The sequence below is a fragment of the Bos taurus genome, chromosome 18 (assembly GCF_002263795.3).
Source record: "Bos taurus isolate L1 Dominette 01449 registration number 42190680 breed Hereford chromosome 18, ARS-UCD2.0, whole genome shotgun sequence".
NCBI classification, from domain to species: domain Eukaryota; kingdom Metazoa; phylum Chordata; class Mammalia; order Artiodactyla; family Bovidae; genus Bos; species Bos taurus.
This window is the reverse complement of record NC_037345.1, coordinates 61,825,568-61,850,917: the sequence shown is the minus strand read 5'-3', so window position 1 is coordinate 61,850,917 and position 25,350 is coordinate 61,825,568. Positions and strand designations below refer to the sequence as shown.

The window sequence follows — 25,350 nt, the reverse complement described above, 5'->3', positions numbered from 1 at the left end:
TTGTATTTGATTCTTTTGCAACTACATGGACTGTAGCCCGTCAAGCTCCTCCACCCATGGGATTTCCCAGGCAAGAACACTGGAGTGGGTTGCCATTTCCTTCTCCGGGGGATCTTCCTGACCCAGGGATTGAACCTGTGTCTCCTGCATTGGTAGGCAGGTTCTTTACTACTGAGCCACCAGGGAAGCCCAGTAACAAGCTGTTGCTCATCATAACGTTTGTGTAGATTGAGTTAGAAAAGTGCTTGCTTTTTTAAGCAAGCCAGGTGACTCTGCTATGTGACTTGGGGATGAAACCCACTGCCATCTTGCTTAATTCAACCCAGTCCTACAGATGCTCACTGGGCGCTGGTTAAGCCCCCAGGAGGCTCAGTGTGGGCTGTGGTCATCCACCCCAGATGACACAGGACAAGCAATGGCCGAAAACTGATTGACAACCTGGATGCTGAACACTTCAGCCTCTGCTCAACACGTCTCCTCTCCTGCTTTGGACTAGAGTGAGCTTTAAGAGCCCTGTATGTCCATCGAGAGGTGAATGAATAAAGAGGTTGTGGTTTATATATGTGTGTGTGTGTGTAATGAATATTACTCAGCAATAAAGGGAGCACACTGAGTCACTTCTAGTGCAGTGACTGAATCTAGAGCCTATTGCACAGAGTGAAGTGAGTTAGAAAGAGACAAGTATCACATATTAATAGATGTATATGGAATCTAGAAAGATGGAACTGATGAACCTATTTGGAGGGCAGGAATAGAGATGCAGATGGAGAGAACAGGCTTGTGGACACAGCGGGGCAAGGAGAGAGTGGGATGATTTGAGAAAATAGCATTGAAACATACACATTAACGTATGTAAAACAGAGAGCCAGTGGGAGTTTGACGTAAGACTCGAGGAGCTCAACCCAGTGCTCCCTAAGGGGTGGGAGGTGGGAGGGAGGGGACATGTGTATACATATGGCCGATTCCTATTGATGTATGGCAGAAGCCACCACAACATTGTAAAGCAATTATCCTCCAAATAAAACAAACAAAGAGCCCTTCAGTGTCCGCGTCTCTCCTCACGCTTTCAGAGGCTGCTGGGGTCCCTCTGCTTTAGGAGTTTATCTGGCCTGAGTAAAAATGAATGAGGGAAAGAGTGAATGATTGCACACACACATGGGTGAAGGGAAATCTCTTCCTTCAACAGACTCCTACCAGTAAATGCTGAAGGCTGAAATGAGACCACTGCGTATGTTTTGACTCGGGAGGGCGTTGGGGCGGGAGCTGAGGAGGTGTGCCGGGATGAGCAGCTGCATATTAGGACAGTCTCAGGACGTCTCCCAGCAAAGAACTCGCTGACCGATTGCAAGGCCCATGGTCCGTGTAACATGGAGACACCTGTCAGGTGCCCGTGACAGGGCTGGGACAGGCAGATGTGGTGTGTCCCCTAGCAGGAAGTACGGAGAACGTCACAGGGCCTTTATTTCTTTTTAAAGAGTACCCCCCCTCACCACAATGTGGACCATTTTTAAAGTCCTTACTGAATTTCTTACAGTATTGCTTCTGTCTTAACGTTTTTCACTTTTGTCCGAGAGGCATGTGGGATCTTAGCTCCCCGACCGGGGATGGAACACGCGCCCCCTGCGATGGAAGGCGAAGTCCTAACCACTGGGCCACCGGGGAAGCCCCAGCATCTTGACTGGTTCAGGAAGCTTTACTGAGATATCACTGACATGGAAAATATGTGAGTGTGAGGTGTATAGCGTGGTACTTTGATGCAGGAATAGACTGTGAAATTATTACCACAGGAAGGCTGACACCTCCATCGCCTCAGAGAATTAACTTTTCTCCCAGCTGGTGGTGACAGCATGGAAGATGTATTCTCTCACTGACTTTCTAGGATAAGGTGAGTGTATAGTGCAGCACTTGTAGGTACCGGCCCCAGGCGGTGCATCAGATCCTCAGAACTTACTCATTTTATAACTGGAACTCAGTGCCCTTTGACCAACATCTCCTCATTCCCCTGACCTCCCGGCCCCTGGAAACCACTATCTCACTCTCTGCTCCTGAGTTCAGCTTCTTCAGGTTCCACGCACAAAAGCTGTCACACAGTACTTGTCTTTCTCTGTGCAGTTTATCTCAATTAGCATAGTGCTCTTGAGGTCTATCCATGGTGCTGCAAATGGCATGATTTCATTCTTTTTTATGGCTATGTAATATTCCATCACTGGAGAAGGAAATGGAAACCCACTCCAGTATTCTTGCTTGAAGAATCCCCATGGACAGAGGAGCCTGACGAGCTACAGCCCATGAGGTCTCAGAGTTGGATATGACTGAGCAACTAAGCACAGCACAGCACTGACTTCAACAGTAGCAACTTCTACTTATAAAATAAGTAAGTCATGGATATGTAATGTACAACATGATTCAATAGTTAAGTATACTGTGTCACATGATGAAAAGTGGTAAGAGAATCAATCTTGAAAGGTTTCAACACAAGAAAAAAGTTTCATCAGTATAGTACCGTGTAGAGGTGGGTAGATGTTAACTAGATTTATTGAACTCATCATCTGTAATGTATACAAATATTCAATCATAATGTTGTAAGTCCTGAAGTGATATAATGTCACACTTATTATACTTTAATAAAAATAGTCACTCAATACTTAAAGAAGAGAATTGGTTATTATTGAAGGCATCTACTAGATATTTATCACATTAAGCATTATTTCTATTGACTCCATAGCAGATCCTAGGGGTTTTAGGATCCCTTAGGAGCAGCAGAAAGGGGGAAACAGTTGGAAAACATGAGGCCAAGACATCAGAAGTCTGCATCAACCACAGACGAAACTCTACAAGAACAGTGAGATAAAAAGAAAAAGTGGAATTCAGTATGTAAACAATGATGAAGGTGACCACCAGCATCAGGATGGTGTGGGCGGCTCTGGTCTCCGGGGGGCATCTGTGGTGCCCAGTGGGGGTGTGAATATACTGCACCCTCTGGCAGTGTCTGAGCAGGAGAAGCACCATGGAGCCACTGGACCAGACCATGAGGGTAAGAAACACGGCATCAGAAATGAACCACAAGTAGCCAAAGCTTGTGACAGTACCTGAGATTGAGCAGAACCAATTGCCTTGGGAATCAGTATAGTTGTGTGTGTCCTGAGGACCAGTGATTTTCAGAGGAACAGGGATGTACATTAAGAGACTCAGAATCCAGCAGGTGCAGCAGGAAGGACCAATGAACTTGGGGGCTCTTCCTCTGAGCATCACCCACTCCAGTCTCCTCGGGGTGAGAGTGAAGGACTGATAGGTGCTCAGGACAGAAGTGGAGCACAGGGCAGTGCTGAGAGCCATCCTCTGTATATAATACACAAACTTACACCCAAGGCTGGACAGGGACTTCCTTGACACAAAAGCTGCCATTATGTGGGGAATGCCAGGGGAGAGAAGAACCAGGAGGTTGGCCATGGCCAAATGTGGCAGAACCATCTGTGTGGGTCTCTGCTTGTGGCCCAGCAAGGCTGGAGAGATGCTGCGGGAGAAAAGGATGGCATTGCCCAGAGCCCCAACCACCACCTGGAGCAGAAAGATGGTTTTCACAGCCGCCTCCCCTGCGTTTCTCAGGGCTTCTTTGTGAACAGACGTGGAGAGGACGTCAGAGTGGCCTGGAATGGAAAGGGGGCTGTGTGGGTGTCTACAACAGCAGTCTTCTCACAGAACCAACACTGGGAAAGAATTCCTTTCTCCTCTTCTGAGAAGGGAGATATGGTCATGCTCCACAGGAGGGGCTCAACCTGGAGCACACATGCATGATACCAGTTACACTTTTTACTCTGATTATATTTAATTCTATTGTTTTGGCATTTCCTTATTCTCCACCAGCAGGTCAGGTCCATGAAGTTAAGAACCACATCACTTGTTCAGTAACATGGTGTGATGCATAATAGATGTTGCAAAATCTGTACTAAGTGTATGATGATGTGACAGGAGACAGACTAGCAGATACACTAACCCCTTAGAGACATTCCTGCGTATTGTAAGCATGTATTAAGAAAGAAATGGAAAATGCACAATGCCGGTGAGCTTTAAGACTGCACAACTAATTTAAACACAGTTGCAGGAGAGTCAGTTATTCACACTTGAAATTCATATTTCATCAGAATTACCACACACAGTATAACTTAAAAAATCAGCTATGGACCTGCACTTTCTAGATCCTCATGTGAGGAGCTTGGGAGTCACCTCTATGTCCTAGAAACAAGGAAAACACTGAATAGACTGAAAATTCCTGGATCAGTAAGAGAGGTGAGAGACAGGGGAATCATTGCCTCCACTAGGGAAGAGACAGCGGGGAAGAGAAGGAATCAAGACATATTGGAGCAGAGATTCCTGAGCAGAAAGCCCTCGGGAAGAAGCCCTGGGTAGGAAATCCTTCATCATAACGATGGATCAATGGGGATTCAGTGTGTAGGAGTCTGACAGTTAGAATCTCCAGGAGGACCACTCATCCCACAGTCCTATGAGTCTGGTGATATTTCCCTCAGTTGATATCAGAGAGAAATCTATCCCCTTCTGCTTCCATTACTGGGAGAGGAAAGCAAACATTTTCAAATACATCAGAGCACTGGGTTCTTCTTAACTGAATCTGCTTTCCTGGGAAGGTAGTTACCTAGAGCCTAACCATCAGGGTTTGCACAGAGCCTGACTCACCTGGGAAGGGAAATCCCCAGCTCCAGCCCACTCTATCTGTGCTGTCCTGTCCAAGGGTGAGAAAAACATGGAGAAACAGGGGGTTCACAGTCCAGAGGCACAGGCTCAGGGACCAACTGAGACCTCATCATAGGAGGTGGAACCTCCCTTCTCCCTTACAAAGGAGATAGAGGGGCCCCCGGGCTGGACAGCCTGTGTTCGTCGAGTGGAGTAAAACTGAAGGTTTATTCTCATGCACACACTCCAAGGAAAAAGCTAGTGGCAGAAGCTTTTCTGGAGTAAAGGGGTAAAGAGATACTGTGCCCACACCTGAGGTCAAAGAAGATACTGTGCCCACACCTGAGGTCTGTACAAGAGCAGGAAGGCTTCCCAGGGGCCAAAAAGGGAGGAGGGCCTAATAAGGGTGGACTTGCACCCACAGGTCTTTGTGGTGGGATCTGTCTTAGCAAAATGTTGCCCATGCATGTTGGGGAGGGTTCAGGGATTAGTCAGGTGTCAAGAAAGAGACAAGGAACAAAAAGAATAAAACACTTAGGAATATATCTACCTAAAGAAACAAAAGACCTATATATAGAAAACTATAAAACACTGATGAAAGAAATCAAAGAAGACACAAATAGATGGAGAAATATACCATGTTCATGGATTGAAAGAATCAATATAGTGAAAATGAGTATACTACCTAAAGCAATCTATAGATTCAATGCAATCCCTATCAAGCTACCAATGGTATTTTTTCACAGAACTTGAACAAATAATTTCACAATTTGTATGGTAATACAAAAAACCTCGAATAGCCAAAGAAATCTTGAGAAAGAAGAATGGAACTGGAGGAATCAACCTGCCTGACTTCAGGCTCTACTACAAAGCTACAATCATCAAGACAGTATGGTACTGGCACAAAGACAGAAATATACATCAATGGAACAAAATAGAAAGCCTAGAGATAAATCCAAGCACCTATGGACACCTTATCTTTGACAAAGAAGGCAAGAATATACAATGAAGAAAAGATAATCTCTTTAACAAGTGGTGCTGGGAAAACTGGTCAACCACTGTAAAAGAATGAAACTAGAACACTTTCTAACACCATATACAAAAATAAACTCAAAATGGATTAAAGATCTAAACGTAAGACCAGAAACTATAAAACTCCTAGAGGAAAACATAGGCAAAACCCTCTCTGACATAAATCTACGACTCACCTCCTACAGTAATGGAAATAAAAGCAAAAATAAACAAATGGGACCTAATTAAACTTAAAAGCTTTTGCACAACAAAGGAAACTATAAGCAAAGTGAGAAGACAGCCTTCAGAATGGGAGAAAATAACAGCAAACGAAGCAACTGACAAAGAATTAATCTCTAAAATATACAAGCAACTCCTGAAGCTCAATTCCAGAAAAATAAATGACCCAATCAAAAAATGGGCTAAAGAACTAAACAGACAGTTCTCCAAAGAAGACATACAGATGGCTAACAAACACATGAAAAGATGCTCAACATCACTCATCATCAGAGAAATGCAAATAAAAAAACCACAGTGAGGTACTATCTCACTCTGGTCAGGATGGCTGCTATCCAAAAATCTACAAACAATAAATGCTGGAGAGGGTGTAGAGAAAAGGGAACCCTCTTACACTGTTGGTGGGAATGCAAACTAGTACAGCCACTATGGAGAACAGTGTGGAGATTCCTTAAAAAACTGGAAATAGAACTCCCATATGACCCAGCAATCCCACTGCTGGGCATACACACTGAGGAAACCAGAAGTGAAAGAGACATGTGTACCCCAATGTTCATTGCAGCACTGGTTATAATAGCCAGGACATGGAAGCAACCTAGATGTCCATCGGCAGACGAATGGATAAGAAAGCTGTGGTACATATACACAATGGAGTATTACTAAGCTATTAAAAAGAATGCATTTGAATCAGTTCTAATGAGGTGGATGAAACCCGAGCCTATTATACAGAGTGAAGTAAACCAGAAAGAAAAACACCAATACAGTGTACTGATACATATATATTGAATTTAGAAAGATGGTAATAATAACTCTATATGCGAGACAGCAAAAGAGACACAGATGTATATAACAGTCTTTTGGACTCTGTGGGAGAAGGCGAGGGTGGGATGATTTGAGAGAATAGCATTGAAACATGTATATTATCATATATGAAACAGATTGCCAGTCCAGGTTCGATGCATGAGACAGGGTGCTCAGGGCTGGTGCACTGGGATGACCCAGAGAGATAGGATGGGGCGGGAGGTGGGAGGGGGGTTCAGGATGGGGGAACACATGTATACCCATGGCTGATTCATGTCAATGTATGGCAAAAAACTACAATATTGTAAAGTAATTTTTTTAAAAAAGAAAGAGACAAGGTAATTGGCCAAAGGTAAAGAAAGACAATATTTTAAGTATATAATATGAAATCGTACAGTAACCACAGCAATTATTTAGAATTTAGACTAACAGAAGTTCGGTTTGTTTGTTTTTGTGGAGTTTTTAAAGACCTACTGACAAATGTCCTTTTTGCTAGTAAATGCCATCATTTGGTAATCTCAGAAATCATTCCTTCTTTCAAAGAGAAAAATTCCACTATAGTTGAATCCCATTTTCTCTGAGTGAAATCCCATCATATAGACCAAAGATCAGCAAACTTTTTCTGTAAAGGGACAGATAGTGGTATTTTAGGTTTTGTAGGTCCAGATACAACTGAGTAACTCCATGTTTTATGCAGCTGGGAAGGCAGCCGCGGACAATATATTAACAGGTGAGCATAGCTGTGTTCACAATGAAACTGGATTTCTAAAGACACATGGCGTATGTGCACACCACCATTCACAGCAGCATCGTTCACAGTAACCAGTAAGTGGAAACAGCCCAAGGGTCCATCAGTAGATGAGTGGATAGGCAAAATGTCATCCTATATCGCACAGGAATAGTATTCAGCTGTGAAAAGGAAATACGTAGCATATTTGATATATGCTACAACACACATGCACCTTGAAAACATGCTTAATGAAGCAAGTCAGGCACAGATGGAAAAACAGAACATGATTCCACTTATCATAGTTACTTGGAGTAGGCAAACTCATTGAACCTGAAAGCAGAACCCCTCAGCTCTACTGAGGGGAAGAAGGTTGTTTAATGAGTAGCAAGTGTCTGTTGGGATGATGAAGTTTTGGGAATAGATGGTGGTGATAGTTATACACGGGCTTCCTGGTGGCTCAGATGGTAAAGAGTCTGCCCGCAATGCAGGAGACCCAGGTTCGATCCCTGGGTTGGGAAGATCCCGTGGAGAAGGAAATGGCAATCACTCCATTGTATTCTTGCCTGGAGAATTGCATGGACCAAGGAGCCTGGTGGGTTGCAGTCCATGGGGTCACAAAGAGTTGGACATGACTGATGGACTAAAGCTAAAGGTCAGACAAAGACCTGGAAGGATGGTCCTAAATGAGGGGTTTCCGTCACCTCTTTCTGTGCTCCTCATTCAGGACGCCCACACCCTTTATCTGGGTGGATCTCGCCCCACTTCTGTCTTAAACAAATTCTTCTCCGTGTGCTCACGCACATGCTTTGCTGTGTCTCTAATAATGAACTTTATACCTGTTTTTTTTTCTTGCTTTCTAATGGGGGAAAGAACCAGGGTCACTTTGCTTCTAGCCTCAGGCCCCTGGTGTTCTGGCAAGTAGGACTCCTGGTTTTCATTCAGGCGCCCCAGGTTCAATTCCTGGGCAGGGAACGAAGATCTGTTTTCAGAACCCCTCACTGCCGTCTCTCTGAGGTCATCCCCACAGCTCACCACCACATCACCAAAGGTTTATTAACAGGCACTCTCTTTACCCACTACAATGCGTCCAGATAACAAGAAAAAACTCCTAGGCGCGTTGAAAGGCAAAAACAAACAAAAGACCCCCCAAACCCAAACAGTTTGAAGACACAGAGCGAGCATCAGATGCAGACATGCCAGGAAAGTTGGATGGTCAGACCAGGAACCTAAATCAGCTACGATCACTGTGCTGAGGGCTCTAGTGGATAAAGCAGACAGGTGCGAGAACAGCTGGGCAACGAGAGCAGGAGAGGGGAATCCTAAATTAGGAAGAAATGCTGGAGACCAAAACACTGTCCCAGAAATTCCAGACTGACTTTGATGGGCTTCTTAGTAAATCAGAGGACGCTGGTGTGGAAGTAATCTCAGAAGGAGATTTACAGTGAACTCATGGCTCTGGTCCCCCTCAGATACACACCCCAGCACATTCCCGCCTTCCACCTGCCCAGCTCTGAGCTCCTCTCTGCTGAGAGCCGGCTCTCCTGTTTCCTGCCCTGAGACTGAACACAAGGGAGCACTCACCTGCCTGCACTTGGCTCCACACTCTGTGCAGGGAAGTGTCAGTCAGGATGGGCCCCAGTTATAGGGACAGGGTCCCTGGGCCCGCTCTCCCCACAGAGGAGCCATTATCATGTCATCTGGAGCGGAGGTGACACTGTCTGCATGGAGAGTCTGGGGCGTCTCCAGTGGGGGGCAGATCTTACCCCCAGTGCTCGTCACCCTCACCCACGCCTGGGGACTAGTAACAACTCCTGGCAATTACTGAGAAGGTCCCCGTGAGCAGCCGAGCAGAGGGCAGGGAGAGTTTTCTGTGTTCCCCGCGGGAGAGCCCAAGTTTACAGTGAAAGTCATAGCTGGGGGAGGGACACTCACAGAGCACCGGGGTCCCTTCACTGTGTCTCCCGTTGGGCATTTTCCTTTGTGGTCTCACTTTTCCAAACTGTTCCAAAGTGTGTTCACACTGATCATCAGCATGGGACCTGGAGGCTGGACTTTCTCCTGAGCTGAAGTCCCACAGCCCTTTCTATTTATGGCCTCAGGTCTGTTTAATCTGGAAAACGCCCCGTTTGAAGCCAGAGTTTCCCTCAGAGTCCTCAGGTCTCCCTTGTGTCCACGTGACTCTGAAGGACTTTGTCATTTGCTCCAAGTCACCCATGGAGCCCCCTCCTTGAGCCTCTCATTGGACCTCCAGCCTGTCCCTGTGTCCTGGGCCATGACTGCTGGAAAGGTTTCTGGACTCACAGGGACTAAGAAATACCACTGATGAAAACAAACAGAGAGGTGACATTAGACTGTATGCTGCAGTCCATGGGGTCACAGAGTCCAACTTGACTTAGTGGCTGAACAACAGCATTAGAATACTTTAAACTGATCATGGCAATCATCAGTTGATAGTTGGATCCTGGGTACCAGGTCCCTCAGCTGGGAAATAACCCTGAGTTCATCCTTCTGAAGCCCAGAGAGCAGAAGGGGTACAATCATTCATCCCCACTGTGCTCCTTCTGCAGGGAGTTGATGCACTGTGGCCAGCGGACTTGTCCACAGTTCAGGTACATGGGTTTGAGAAAAGAAGGCAGATAAGACAGCCACTGCCTCTTTAAAGTGTTCAACTGTGGTCCCTGTCTTCAGAAAATATGAATGATAATGATTTAATGTGTTCACTGATTATTCCTCCTTGGAACCTGCCCCCACACATTTAAACACAGAGAACCTACTGTGTGCTGTCCCTAGTACTAGGTAATGATGGTCCTTGTCCTGAGCTATGAGATGCTGGTTACATGAAGGACAAGGTTCATCATCAGACTCTTCACTGAACTGGTGAACTGGTCTTGATTTCGCTATTAAGGTACCTCCAGTTCCATGTGGCTACTAGGCACCTGAAATGGGCTCGTCTGAGAGATGCTCTGATTGTAAACACACACTGGACGTCAAGCATCTGTTAAGACAGACAGTAAACTACCTTTTCAAGAACTTTTCAGAATTGATTATAGCTTGTGCTCAGTCGCTCACTTGTGTCCAACTTGTTGTGACCCCATGGACTGTAGCCCGCCAGGCTCCTCTGTCCATTGGATTCTCCAGGCAAGAATACTGGAGCGGGTTGCCATGCCCTCCTCCAGGGGATCTTCCTGATCCCAGGATCGAGCCTCAGTCTCCTGTGTCTCCTGTGTTGTAGGCAGTTTCTTCACTAGCTGAGCTATCAGGGAAGCCCCCATCCTTAATAAAACCTCACTTATTCCAGAAATAAGTCAACATTTGATGGGATTAAGGAGGTGGGACATAAATAAGGAGGAAATGGGAACCATATTCACTAAAATCCCCTTGCAGGGGAGCTGAGTGTCAGTGGGGGCACGTGGAGGCCACAGGCGAACCTAGTGGACTTGAGGTGGGTCCACCTGATGGAATTTCTTCTTCACGTCTCCAATTTCTCCAAAAGACGGATTTGAAAGACAAGGTCTGCAGTACGGAGGCATCTGTTAACTCAGCAAATATTCTGGAGGTCAGTTCAGTGCCGGGCAGTGTGTGTCCATTTAGGGGCACTGGACAGAGACTCTGTCCTGAGAGGAGTGAACTGACCCTGGCAGGGTCTTCTTCATTTTCTTTATCATCACAGCTTCACATTTTAGGCAAGATGGTGACTTTTCCCCACTGACTTAATCAACCTCTCAGGTCCTGCCAGGCCTCCTCTCATGGCCAGGTGGGTCCTTCCTGCTGGGGTCAGAAGGCTCAGCAATGTGCAGTAGAAACGGTTTGCGGCCTAGTTCAATGTGCACCTGAAATGAATGTGTGTTTTTCAGCTATTGAATGAAACTGATTGCATGCACACATTTTGATTCGTGAAACACGTCTTGTTTCCATCATATAAAGAACCTCCATCACACACTAGGTTACGCTTACAGAAAATTAACAGAAAACATTTGGAACTTGATCTGGAAAAAAAAAACAACAACAACCAATAATTGAAATAGAAATAAGTCCGGAAACCACAACACTACTTCTGGAAATGTAAGCTTCTCTCATACAATCTGAGTTAGTGATTCATGAACTGTTCTGTAATTCTCTGCTGCGCTTTTGCGCCACGCGGGCAGCAACCGGGGACGTCCCGGCCACAGCCACGCGCACTCGAGAGTCCTCTCCCCGCGCCTCGGCGGTCGGTGTCACTCGCTTTGCCCCGGATTCAGCGAGGACCGCCAGTGCCCAGACTCACAGGGTAGATCCTCAGGAAGCTCTGGTCGTCCTGGCTCGGATGCTGTGCACAGAAAAACAGACACAGCGGCTCCGCAGCGGGAACTTGAGTGAATGTAAAGATATGGGACCCCTCGCCAACGTGGTAGAAGGAAACGACCCCGACATTCAGGAAGACGCCCGCTCGGTGCAGCCGGGGGCTCACCGTGAGCGCGGTGCAGGAAGGCTCGGTGCAGGCGGAGAACACGGCTCCTTCTCAAACTCACTGCCCAGAAGCCGCGCCCGCAGTCGGCCGCGTCTCCCCTCGGCGGCGCGCAGTCTCGCGGCCGACGCCCAGGTCCCCTCGGCCGGACCCCGCCTCCACCTCCAGGAGTGGCGCCGGAGGTGAACCGCGGGGAGCGCAGGACGCAAGTGGTGCGGTGAACCTCTCAGGTCTCGGCTCCTTCTGCTGCTCGTAAACCCGCCCGGACAATTCTCAGGTCCTCAGAAATGATGAGGTGCGTGGTGGCCGTGTCAACGTCCAAGGGCACGTCCACGGCGGGCAGAAAGGTCAGCAAGCAGGGACACTGGGCACTGCACTTCCTGCCCTCTGGGGGGTCCCTTGGCTCACTCACTTCACTTCCGTAACTCTGCACTTCTCACCCAAGCAGAGGGTTCCTGCCGACGCTCCCCTGAGCCTGATGAGATAGTTCCACGTATAAACTGAATGGTTAAAGAGATACAATTCCATGTATAAACTGAATGATTAAAATGGAACCGGTCTTTCTCATTCATGCCCATGTTCTCTTTGCATTAATTGGATTATTTGATTCAAGACTTTCCTTCTGTTTAGAACATGATATGCGTCCACAAAAAAAAAAAAGTCCCTGGGTGTTGATTTTCCTCAAAATTGTCCAAATGAGACAGACTTTGTCAAAATACAGACACTGAATATACACCTGAATGGTGGTGATTTGACGTGCCCCAGAATAATGTTGGAATAGTAATGTATCTTTTTCTTTTTGCATCTTCCCTCTCTGTAAATGAACAACAAGCAATTGCATTCCAGTCCTTCCCATTCTCTGAGTTGTAGAAAATATAAGAAGACGTGTCAGAGGTCTCTGGATGAGGGGGTTAACTCTGGAAGTCAAGACAGAGGAAGGGATTCTTGTGGACATGGGAAAGGATGGGCTTGGATAATGTAGTGATTCAGACCCAGAACTCTATTCGGCCAGGCTCAGAGGGCCGGGGTGGACGGACTAGCTGCATTGGCAACATCTCCGCCTAACCAAGTAATGAGGAGGGGGCCTCGACCCACCTGTCCTGATGTGACTGTGTGGATGGGGCCACATTTCAGTTCAGTTGCTCAGTTGTGTCCGACTCTTTATGACCCCATGGACCGCAGCACACCAGGCCTCCCTGTATCACCAACTCCCAGAGTTTACCCAAACCCATGTCCATTGAGTCAGTGATGCCATTCAACCATCTCATCCTCTGCCATCCCCTTCTCCTCCTGCCCTCAATCTTTCCCAGCATCAGGGTCTTTTCAAATGAGTCAGCTCTGAGTATCAGGTGGCCAAAGGATTGCAGTTTCAGCTTTAGCATCAGTCCTTCCAATGAACACCCAGGACTGATCTCCTTTAGGATGGACTGGTTGGATCTTCTTGAAGTCCAAGGGACTCTCAAGAGTCTTCTCCAACACCACAGTTTAAAAGCATCAATTCTTCTGCACTCAGCTTTCCTTATAGTCCAACTCTCACATCAATACATGACCACTGGAAAAACCATAGCCTTGACTAGACGGACCTTTGTTGGCAAAGTAATGTCTCTGCTTTTGATGGGGCCACAGGATGGGGCCACAGGAGACTCAGAAATAAACTCTCTGCCGCAAAGGCCAACGACTCCGCTTGGCTCCCTCCTCACACGGCTCTTTGGGAGATGCTGAGACTTTCTGACCGTTGGAGAGAACGTGCGGTTTTCCAGTTCCCTATCATAAACACGGGTGTGCACAGAGCAGCTGGCTGCTTTCCTGATGACATGCAGGTTTGAAGGGGCACTGGAGCACAGTCATCACAGCCCACGGGATGATAGGACCCCTCACAGGAGGAGAGGGAGTGGGTGGAGCAGGTGGAAGGAGCCTGGGCACTCTCTGTATAGCTGGGCAGGTCAGCCCTGGCATTCGGAGCTAACCCAAGAGACGCAGCTGAGCTGTGGTCATTCCCCTTCCCTAGGAGTCCCGAGCCGGAATCAGGCACCTTAGGTCCCAGCCAGGGCGGGAGCGCAGGAGACAGGACTGAGACCTCCGGTCACACAGCACACATTCCTTTCCCTTCAGCTGGGCGTTCGTGCCCTCAGTACGCCCTGTCCACTCGCACTGTGCACAGTCACCTGGGGCTTTGCCACATCCTGTGGGAGGTGCTCCATCGCTCAGTCGTGTTGGACTCTTGGCAACCGCGTGGACTGTAGCCCACCAGGCTCCTCTGTCCACGGGATTCTCCAGGCAAGAATGCTGGAGGGGGTCGCCATTCCCTCCCTCCAGGGGGATCTCCCGCATGCTGGGATGGAAGCCACCTCCAGGGCATCTCCTTCATTGGTAGGCGGATTCTTTATGACTAGTACCACCTGCGAAGGCCACACAGGACTAAGGCATGGCCTAAATGTGTCTTTGCTTAAAAAATAAAAATCTACAGATAGCTCTTATCTACACCTAATGGAGGAGAACACTTGCTGGTTGGAAAGAATCAACATTTCAGGCGGCAGAACTCAGCGAGGGCCTCAGCGAGGCCTTAGCTAGCTGAGCGCTGTTGAAAAGGCGCTTTGCCCCGGGTGATTGTTGGCTGGGGCGCGGTACACAGACGCCTTACCTCAGAACTTGCGGATCCTTGGGTTCCTCTGGGGGACGGCTCTCAGCTGGGGCTCGAGGCCTTGCCCTTGCACACTAGTGCTCCGAGCTGCAGCGCGTGCCTGAGGTCAGTCTTCTGGGAGACCACCAAACAGTTGGGGCACAGCAAGCCCTCCGCGCCGGGCACCTTCTGCAGCGAATCCAGGCAGCGGAAGCAGCAGCCAAAGCCGCATTTCAAGTATCTGGGGTTGTCCAGGTACGTCAGGCAGACCACACATTTACTCGCTTTAAAGAAGTGTTCAGCCCTGGGTCCTCTCTGGGGAAACATGCATGAGACGGGAATTTCCATGAGCTGAATGGATACTAGTCCCTGGGGCACTTTTTTCCCCAGAATTTTTGTCTTATAGAGAATATGACTTCAGTCATGTCTGCTTCTTTTGCGACCCCATGGATTGTAGCCCGCCAGGCTCCTCTGTCCATGGGATTCTCCAGGTTAACAGTATTGGAGTGGGTTGCCATTTCCTTTTCCAGGGGATCTTCCCAACAGGGTGATCCAACCCAAGTCTCCTGCATTGGCAGGTGGGTTCTTTACTTTTGAGCCACCAAGGAAGCCTGATAGAGAATATAAATCTCTACAATTTTATTTATTTATTCTGGCTGCGTGGAGGATATTATGCACAGTGAAGTCAGTCAGACAGAGACAAACACTGCATGATATCACTTTTATGTGGAGAGTAGAAAACAATACAAATGGAGACATATGAAAAACAGAAACACATTTACAGATATAGAAAAAAAAATGCGTGGTAACCAGAGGGGAGGTTGGGTGGAGGGCAGTACTATAGATTAACAGACAGAAATTACTATATGTAAAATTGATAAACAAGGACCATACTGTATAGCACTGGGGATGTACACCCATTACCTTGTAATAACTTAGAGAATACTTTGCAAAAATACTGAATCATTGTGCTGTACCTCAAAGTAACATTGAAAATCAGCTAGTCTTCAATAAAAAAATAAGACTAATAGGGATGCTAGTGTCAATGCAATAAAGAGTAATTTGTCTTTTAACATAAAAAACCCAAAAAGATTAAAAAAATGATGTTGCAATGATGACACTTTGCCTTTTAACACTTTAGATTTATCTGCTTCTCCTTTGTTTATGTGTGTACTGGAAAATGAACTTAGAATCACACATGTGGGTCACCCTGGACTCTCCACCTGTCCAAACTGCATGTGACAAAAACTCACAGAGGAACTTGAGAGGTGGAACCAGTCTGTGGCTGAAAGTTCATCTCACAGAGTCTACCAAGCTCTGATTAGACTCAGGATAATGAAGATCAAACCAGTCAACCCTAAAGGAAATCAACCCTGAATATTCACTGGAAGGACTGATGCTGAAGCTCCAGTACTTCGGCGACCTGATGCCAAGAGCCAGCTCGTGGGTAGAGACCCTGATGCTGGAAAGATTGAAGGCGGGAGAAGAGGTTGACAGAGGATGAGATGGTTGGATGGCATCATCGACTCAATGGACATGAGTTTGAGTAAACTCCGGGAAATGGTGAAGGACAGGGAAGGCTGGCATGGGGTCACAAAGAGCTGGACACGACTGAGTGAACAACAACAGTGAAGACTTTATTACTTCTCCAGCCTGGATACTGAACATCTAAGTTCTGCCTGTTCTCCTGGAGGTCCTTGTGTCTCCAAGTGCACACACCGTGCCTCAGGTAACTCTCCAATTTGAATACATTTCCAAATCCCTGCCTTCTGTAGAACAGAAATACAAGAATGAACGCTCCTAAGACAGACTTACCTCTACTCAGCCAGGTCCAGCTGCTTGCCCCCTCTCACAGCTCAGTTCTGCAGTGAGCCACCTCCAGGGGCTTTTATAAGAGATGGCTTCTCCCATCTCATGCCCATTCTTTGCTAATCCAATCAGGTTGTGATTTAATTCTGGCCTTAGGTTTCTTTATCCTCCAGTCATACAGAGATTTAACACACACAAAAAAGATAATTGTATCTTCAAAGTGCTATTTTTAATCTAATAGGAAACAAATATTGCCAATTCAGTGGGTCCTGAAGGAAATTCACCCTGAATATCCATGGGAAGGACTGATGCTGAACCTGAAACTCCAATACTTTGGCCACCTGAGGGGAAGAGCTGATTCATTGGAAAAGACCCTGATGCTGGGACAGACTGAAGGCGGGAGGAGAAGGGGATGACAGAGGATGAGATGGTTGGATGGCATCACCGACTCAATAGACATGAGTTTGAGGAAACTCCAGCAGATAGTGGAGGACAGAGGAGCCTGGCCTGCTATAACCCATGGGGTTGCAAAGAGTCAGACACAATTGAGCGACTGAACAACAACAAATGATATCCAAATAGCTGTCAGAAAAAAGTTTTCTGTGTTTCCCGTGGAAATTTTAGTTCAGAGTCAAAGTTAAATCAGGCGTTAAAGGGACCATTGAAGGTGCATCAGGGATTTCATTATTTCCAACTGGGCTGGTTCCTCAGTGCTTTTTCATGTCTCCAAAATACCGTGTCACCAATGGATCAGGAGTCTGTTTTCAAGGACCTTAAATTCCATGCTTCTTTCTAATTATATTCCTAGGTCTTTGTCGTCTGTAAAATCCCCCATTTTAGGCCATCTTTTCAACCTCAAAATCCTTTGTATCCATAATGTCAACCTGATGGCACAGGTAAACGGTGAATTTTATTGGAAAGTTTTGTTGCGTTTTACTGGAATGCAGAGGGGCTTCACAGGTGGCGCTAGTGGTAAAGAACCCACCTGCCAATGCAGGAGACATGAGAGGCGGGGGTTCCATTTCTGGGTTGGGAAGATCCCCTGGAGGAGGGCATGGCAGCCTACTCTAGTATTCTTGCCTGGAGAATCCCATGCACAGAGGAGCCTGGTGGGCTAGAGTCTATAGAGTCGCCAAGAGTTGGACACGACTGAAGAAGGGACTAAGCACGCATCCATTGGAAAGCAGCCACCTCTGTCTGCATACTGTCTAAGGTGGCTTCCACCTACAAATGTAGCATTAAGCAGTTGTGACAGAGACCATGTGGCCTGTGAACCTAAAAATATTTACTATCTGAGTCTTTGAGTAAAAGTTTGCTCCCAAGAACTAGTTTGTTGTACTTTGTGAGAATTCCAGTGCCCACAACCCACCCCATCTGAGAGTTCATGGTGCCCCAGCCCCTGGGACAATCCCACACTCCTCAGGCTTTTCACTGAGAAACTGTTCTTCTTGCTGTCCTTCGTTTCATATTGAGTATGTTTTCATGCTTTTGTTCTCATGCTAGGGCTAATTCTTTGTTTCAGCCATGTTATCTTTTTTTCCTGTTTGAATATTACTAGAATTTCCAAGAGTACTGTTAAAAAATTCTCCTTTAAATACAATTTTTATTTATTTTAAACTTAATTTTTACTGGAGTATAGTTGCTTTACAATGTTGTGTTAGTTTCTATCGAACAGCAAAATGAGTCAGCCACAAGGATACACATATCCCTTCCCTTAATGGGTGTTTTCAAGCATACAAACTGTAGACAACAGGGTAATCACCCACTCACCCACCCATACCTCAAGCTCCTTGTTTACTTTAAGCATCATCTACCTTGAGCAGATCCAGCAGTTCTTTCCACTGGAGAATTTTTACTTTTTGGCTGTGGCATGCAGCATGTGGGATCTTAGTTCCATGACCAGGGATTGAACCCACGCCCTCTGCATTGCAAGCTCAGAGTCTTATCCACAGGACCACCAGGGACGTCCCTCCATTGGAGAATTTAAGTGATAATTATATCCTGGCTAGGGACAGTTTGGTGTTAGTGTTAAGAGATACAACTCTGAGGCATTTATGGGGGGGAAACCCTGCAACAGTTACCACCATACACTCAAAGGGGAATGAGAGGAGAAGCTCATGATACAACTGTGGCTGAATCACTTATGTGCTGCCTTCTAGAATGTTCCATTCGACAGCTTCAAATCTTCTCACTCCAGCAGAAAAGGTAAGTTGAATCAACCATCATTAACTCCAAACATTATAGAGAAAAATGATAATTATTTGAGAGTGTGCATAAGACAGAATGTTAAAAAAGGCACCGTAGGGTATGTGGTTGGGTCCCTGCTCTGATTCCTACATCCGAGCTGTACCTACACCATTCTCTGTCTTAATCTCACTGTTTGAATAGCAAACATCTTCTGGGGACCTGGGTATTCACAGTATGAAGCTGGCAGCGTGGAGCAGATTGACATGGAGAGGAGGGGTGTGCACTTGTCTGTGTCACTCTGCCCTGAGCATCTTTGTCTTCAGGGGCTGAAGTGGGAAAGATGATCCCAAACAAGGGGATTCCAGTCCTGCTGCTGATGCAGAAGAGTTTCAGGTCTCTCGTGTTCCCATGTGTATGTGTGTGCATGTGTGTGTGAGAGAGAGAATGTAGGATGGATGCATAGTTGGGCACCCTCTTTTCTGTTACACAGAGTTAACTGTATCTGGTGTTGGGTGGAGAAGAACTTTGTGAGGTGATGGAAACGTTGTGTTGTACAGAAATATGTCACTATGGAGCACCTGGAATGAGTCTAGGGCAAATGAGGAGCAGAATTTTAATCTTACTCTGCTTGAACTTAGATGTAGGCAGCTCCACGTGGCGAGCCCAGGGACTGGGAGAAGCGGAAGGTGTCTTCCCTTGCAGTGTAGGGCACCTGGCCCAGCAGATGGTGCCAGAGCTCCAGGACGGAGAATCAGGGCTGGTGTTGCTGGTGGGGCGGGAGGAGGCTGGAGACAATGGAAAGCCTGGGATCCACACACTTGCAGCTGCTCTTCCCGGGTCACAAGAGATTATGAAATACAGGAACTAAGTTTCTTAAAGGGTTTCCCAGGTGGTGCTAGTGGTAAAGAATACACCCGTCGACGCAGAAGATGCCAAAGATGCAGGTTTAATCCCTGGGTCGGGAAGATTTCCTGAAGGAGAAAATGGCAACCCGCTCCAGTATTCTTGCCTGGAGAATCCCATGGGCAGAGGAGCCTGGTGGGCTACAGTCCGGGGGGTCGCAAAGAGTTGGACACGATTATGCATGCACCCACACAAGCTTCTCAGAACTGTTTCTCCTCTGTCTCCTATTTTCTCTCCTTCAGGGAGAGACACACACTCCCTCTCGCTCACACACACACCCTCACAATCTTACTCGTGGTCTCAGTCACGGACTCTCTACTGTGCTTCCCAGTATGCACACCCTCTCTTTCACACACTCTCACACACCAATTCTGCCGTGTGCTTTGCAGGAGTGCTAGTACAAGAACGAAGAGGAACTTCAGCACTTCTGGTTCCAGTAAAATGGTGTGTGGAACCAAGGAGGCCCGTCTGTCACGGCCACATGAGGATGCTGCAGAACCAGCACCAGTCCTTAGCTGGCCCAACACGGCATGTTCTCTAGAGACGGGAAAGTGCAGAAACTGGTGCAGCCTTTGGATGGCATGACGTCAGGACTGAAATGAACTCCACCAAAACTGGCTTAGGGGCCGAAGTAGAGTGATCTGTTGAATCCAGTTACGAGAAAACACCAGACAAGTTTTAAAAGCTAGGAAACAACTATTTTTTTTTTCCTATGGTGGTTTCCAATCACGTTCTACCTACATCATTCCTTCTACATTTACTCATTACTATTATATGTATGTATGTTTAAATCCTGACTTTGCCATTCTAAATATAACTGAATTATTTTTTTTGTACAGCTGAAGCTAAAACAATATTGCATCTTTTTATTTTTCTCAACACCAACACCTGTTGTATTGGGGTAAATCTGATTAACAGTGTTGTGATAGTTTGAGGAACAGTGAAGGGATTCAGCCATACATGTACATGAATCCATTCTCCCCCAAACTCCCCTCCCATCTAGGCTGCCACGTGACATTGAGCAGAGTTCCATGTGCCATACAATAGGTTCCCATTGGTTATCCACTCTAAACACAGTAGCTAACACAATACTGTAAATCAACTATGCTTGGATAAAAAAATGTGTATGTGTTGAGTGTAGCTAGGTATATCTGCATGTGTGAGTGCGTTCATGAAACCGAATTATGAGCTGTTTGTGCTGAGAGGCCCCAGAGCAATGACAGTCTCGGCAGTGTGCAAAGCTAGTAGTGCACCCTGGTTTCTCAAAACTGACTTCCAATACACATTCCGAAGAATCTGTATTCTTTGATGAAAACATAAAAAAATAGCAAAAAGCATTACAAGACCTGTAGAATTATACTATTTAAAAGTTTTTACATGTTCTTTGAAAGGGTTGAAAGCAGTCAGTTCAGACTATGATACTTTGGGAACCCATATACAATGGCTACCACAAGCAACGGAAAGTACTTACACCTTAACACTATCAAATAAATTTTTTGCCTTAGAAAGGTGAAAAAGACTTATGTATTAAAGTGAAAAGATATCCTTGATATACTGTTAAGTAAAACAGGAGGTTTCAGAAGGATAAATAAGGTTTGCATGCATGTGTGCTCAGTCACGACAGTCATGTCCGACTCTTGGCAACCCCATGGACTGTAGCCTCCTAGGCTCCTCTGTCCATGGAATTTTCCAGGCAAGAACACTGGAGTGGGTTGCCATCCTCTCCCAGGGGATCTTCCCGACCCAGGGATCAACCTGAGTCTTTTGCCTTGCAGGCGAATTCTTTACCGCTGAGCCTCTGGTGAAGCCCTAAATATCGTTTTGTTTCCTCTCATTCGATAACTCAATATGAATTCATTTTTATTATTTTTCTATTCTTTTTCAAATTCTTTTCCCATTTAGGTTATTACAGAATATTGAGCAGAGTTCCCTGTGCTATACAGTAGGTCCTATTGGTTATTTATTTTAAATACACTACTAAAATTAGAACAGATATAGAGAACAAACATATGGACACCAAAGAGGGGAAAGCGGGGTGGGATGAACTGGGAGACTGGGGTTGACGTATATACAATGTTAAATTAGATAACTAATGAAAACCTACTGTATAGTACAGGAAACTCTATCAGTGCTCTGTGGTGACCTAAATGGGAAGGAAATCTAAAAGAGAGGAGATATATGTATAGCTGATTCACTTCTGTGGAGCAGAAACGAACACGACATTGTAAAGCAACTAAAGACCAGTTCTAGGACATGGAAGCAACCTAGATGTCCATCAACAGATGAGTGGATAAGGTAGTTATGGTACATATACACAGTGGAATATTACTAAGCTATAAAAAGGAATGCATTTGAGTCAGTTATAATGAGGTGGATGAACCTTACAGAGTGAAGTAAGTCAGAAAGAGAAAGACAAATATCACATATTAATGCATACGTATGGAATATTGGAGAAGGAAATGGCAACCCACTCCAGTATTCTTGCCTCAAGAATCCCATGGACTGTAGCCTGTCAGGCTCCTCTGTACATTGGGTCACAAGAGTTGGACATGAGTTAGTGACAAAACCACCATCACCGTGGAATCTAGAAAGATAGTACTGATGAACCTATTTGCAGGGCAGCAATGGAGACACACACACGGAGCAGAGACTTACGGACACAGTGGGGGAAGGAGAGGGTGGGACGAGTTGAGAGAGTAGCAGTGAAACATGTGCGTTACCGTATGTAAAACAGATAGCTGGTGGGAGTTTGATGTAAGATGCAGGGAACCCCAAGCTGGTGATCTGTGACAACCTAGAGGGGTGGGATGGGGAGGCAGGAGTCGGGGGGTTCAAGAGGAGGGGACATACGTATACCTATGGCCGATTCATATGGATGTATGGCAAAAAAATCATAATATTGTTAAGTAGTTATCCTCTAATTTTAAAGCTCGGGGCTGGTGCACTGGGATGACCCAGAGGGATGGTATGGGGAGGGAGGTGGGAGGGGGGTTCAAGATGGGGAACATGTGCACACCCGTGCAGATTCATGTCGATCCGCCAGTACAATATTGGCAAAGCCAGTACAATATTGTGAAGTAATTAGCCTCCAATTGATATAAATAAATTTTTTTTAAAAATAAAGAAAATGCTGAACTAGTTAAAAATAAAAAATTTAAACAATTTTAATCGTATATTAAAAACAACAGTCTGTCACAAAACAAGGGGGGAAGGAAAAACAAAGAGAGTAAAAACCTAAGAGAACAGAAGACGACTGAGACTAGATGAAAACTACACATTTAAGTGACAAATATAAAAGACGGCAGTTTTTACTCCTTCTTTCATATGACTTCATCCATCCAATCAACCAGATTACTGAGACTCAACCATGTAAAGAACATGCAGCTTTCAAGGTGAAGCGATCCATTGAAGAACACTGATTTTCTGTGTAAGACTATAGCTGACTGGAGAAACATGAGTTAAACAAAGATTCAAGGTAATACAGAACAACACCGTCTCCTTTTCCCAGTTTTTAAACAATCTTCTTCACTGAAATAAAATCTCTGTCCATTCTGGAATAAAATTTATCTGGACCAATACTGGATTATGTGCCAGTGTATTTCAGGTATTATTCACAGTAACACTGAGATAAAATTTGTGGAAATACTTTAAATATTTCTTTATAAAGGAGATTTATTCCAGACAGTTGATGGATTGAGGGAGAAATCAGTTTCCTCAAAAATCTGAAGTATCCTTTTCAAGCTGATATAATTTGATGGGTGGACTATCAAATATACCAGCGCAGCAACTTAGTACACTGATCTTCCATGTTCGTTGGACTTTATGTAAAAATTTGGTACTTATTATAAACATCAAAAAGTACAAATGTTCAGTTGTAAAATAAGTCACAGGGATATAATATACAATATAGTGACTATAGATAATAAACTGTATTGCATGGTTTTAAATTTGCTGAGAGTAAATCTTAAAAGTCCTCATTACAGGAAAAATAATTTTGTGTCTCTGTATGAAAACGGCAATTTGTTCTTACTGAGGTGATATTTTGCAACATATACAGGTATAGAATCGTTATATTCTACAACTAAAACTACTATAACATTTTATGTTAACTATATCAATAAAAACGGCACTGAGTAAAGAGTCACAGACTAGAGTGATCTCAGCTATTAGTGAAGCTATCTTCTACACATTTGCACTTCAGCCATGACTTCTGACAACATGAGAGCAAAATCTAGGAAATCTAGGATCCCTAAGGATAAGCAGAAAGGGGCTAAAAGTGGGGAAACATGAAACCAAAATATGAGCGGTCTGTATCAAACATAGATGAATATTTGAGAAGGAAGCGATATAAAAAGAAAAAATGGAATTCAGTATGTAAACGATGACAAAGGTGACCACCAGCATCAGGATGGTGTGGGTGGCTCTGGTCTCTGGGGGGCATCTGTGGTGCCCAGAACGGGTGTGAACATACTGCACCCTCTGGCGGTGTCTGTGCAGAAGCACCATGGAGCCACTGGACTGGACCATGAGGCCAAGAAACACGGCATCAGAGATGAACCACAAGTAGACAGGGCCATCGGCAGGACCTGAGGATGAGCAAAACCGCATTCCTTGGTCATCACTATGGTTGTGTGTGTTCTGTGAGGCCAAGAAACACGGCATCAGAGATGAACCACAAGTAGACAGGGCCATCGGCAGGACCTGAGGATGAGCAAAACCGCATTCCTTGGTTATCACTATGGTTGTGTGTGTTCTGTGAAGGCCAAGAACACTACGGCCATCAGAGATGAACCAAAGTAGAAACAGGTGGCCATCGGGCAAGGAGCCTGAGGATGAGCAAAAACCGGCATTCCTTGGTTATCAACTACGGTTGTGTGTGTTCTGTGAGGCCAAGAAACACGGCCCATCAGAGATGAACCACAAGTAGACAGGGAGGCCATCGGCAGGACCTGAGGATGAGCAAAACCGCATTCCTTGGTCATCACTACGGTTGTGTGTGTTCTGTGGAGCAGCGGTTTTCAGAGGGACAGTGATGCACATTCAGAGACTGAACATCCAGCAGGTGCAGCAGGAAGAACCAGTGACCTTGGGGGCCCTTCCTCTGAGCATCATCCACTCTGCTCTCCTCGGGGTGAGAGTGAAGGACTGATAGGTTCTCAGGACACAGGTGGAGCACAGGGTGGTGCTGAGAGTCACTCTCCGTAAGTAATACAGAGTTTACATCCAAGACTAGACAGGGGGTTCTTTGACACAAAAGTTGCCATTGTGTGGAGAATGCCAAGAGCGAGAAGAACCAGGAGACTGGCCACGGCCATGTGGGTGAGAATCACATATGTGGATATCTTCTTGTGGCCAAGAAAGATTGGAGAGATGCTGTATAGGAAAAGGATGGCATTGACCAGAGCCCCAACCACCGTCTGTAACTACAAGATAGTTTTCAGAACCATGTCCCCTGGGATTGTCAGGGCATCTTTGTGAAAAGACATGGAGAGGACGCCAGAGTGTCCTGGAACAGAAAAGAGGCTGTGCTAATGATGACATCAGCAGTCTTCTTACAGAACCAGCACTGGAAAAGAATTCTCAAAATAAAAAAGAATTCTTACTCTTCTTTCTTCCGAGAAAGCAGATACTTTTATACCCTATAGGAGGGGCTCAACTCGAAGAACAAGCACATAACAGCTGTATTATTCACCATTACTGTTTTGTATTTATATCTGTTTCCCATGACTTGGGAATCATGTCTGTCTTATTCAGCAATATGGTTGATCTCTGACAGGTGTTAAATAATACGTACTGAGTATATGAATATGTGACAGGAGATAGAGTAAAGGATATAGTCTACCACCTACAGAACTCATGATTATCCTGCCTATGGTAAAAATGTATTAAGAAAATAAAATACAAAAATATCACTTAGGT

At 45.7% G+C, this 25,350-nt stretch overlaps 1 protein-coding gene and 1 pseudogene across 1 annotated transcript; both read right to left on the bottom strand.

The window, feature by feature from the left end:
- Window positions 1–2,697: 2,697 nt before the first annotated feature.
- BOSTAUV1R426 (vomeronasal 1 receptor bosTauV1R426) lies at window positions 2,698–4,007 on the bottom strand. Its single transcript, XM_024979484.1, has 2 exons — window positions 3,995–4,007; window positions 2,698–3,647 (listed from the first exon to the last, which is right to left on the bottom strand). Exons 1-2 carry the CDS (start codon window positions 4,005–4,007, stop codon window positions 2,698–2,700), a joined length of 963 nt encoding a protein of 320 aa, XP_024835252.1.
- A 10,588-nt stretch (window positions 4,008–14,595) lies between these two features.
- On the bottom strand, window positions 14,596–25,289 carry LOC100336049 (vomeronasal type-1 receptor 4-like; annotated as a pseudogene).
- Between the last annotated feature and the right edge of the window lie 61 nt (window positions 25,290–25,350).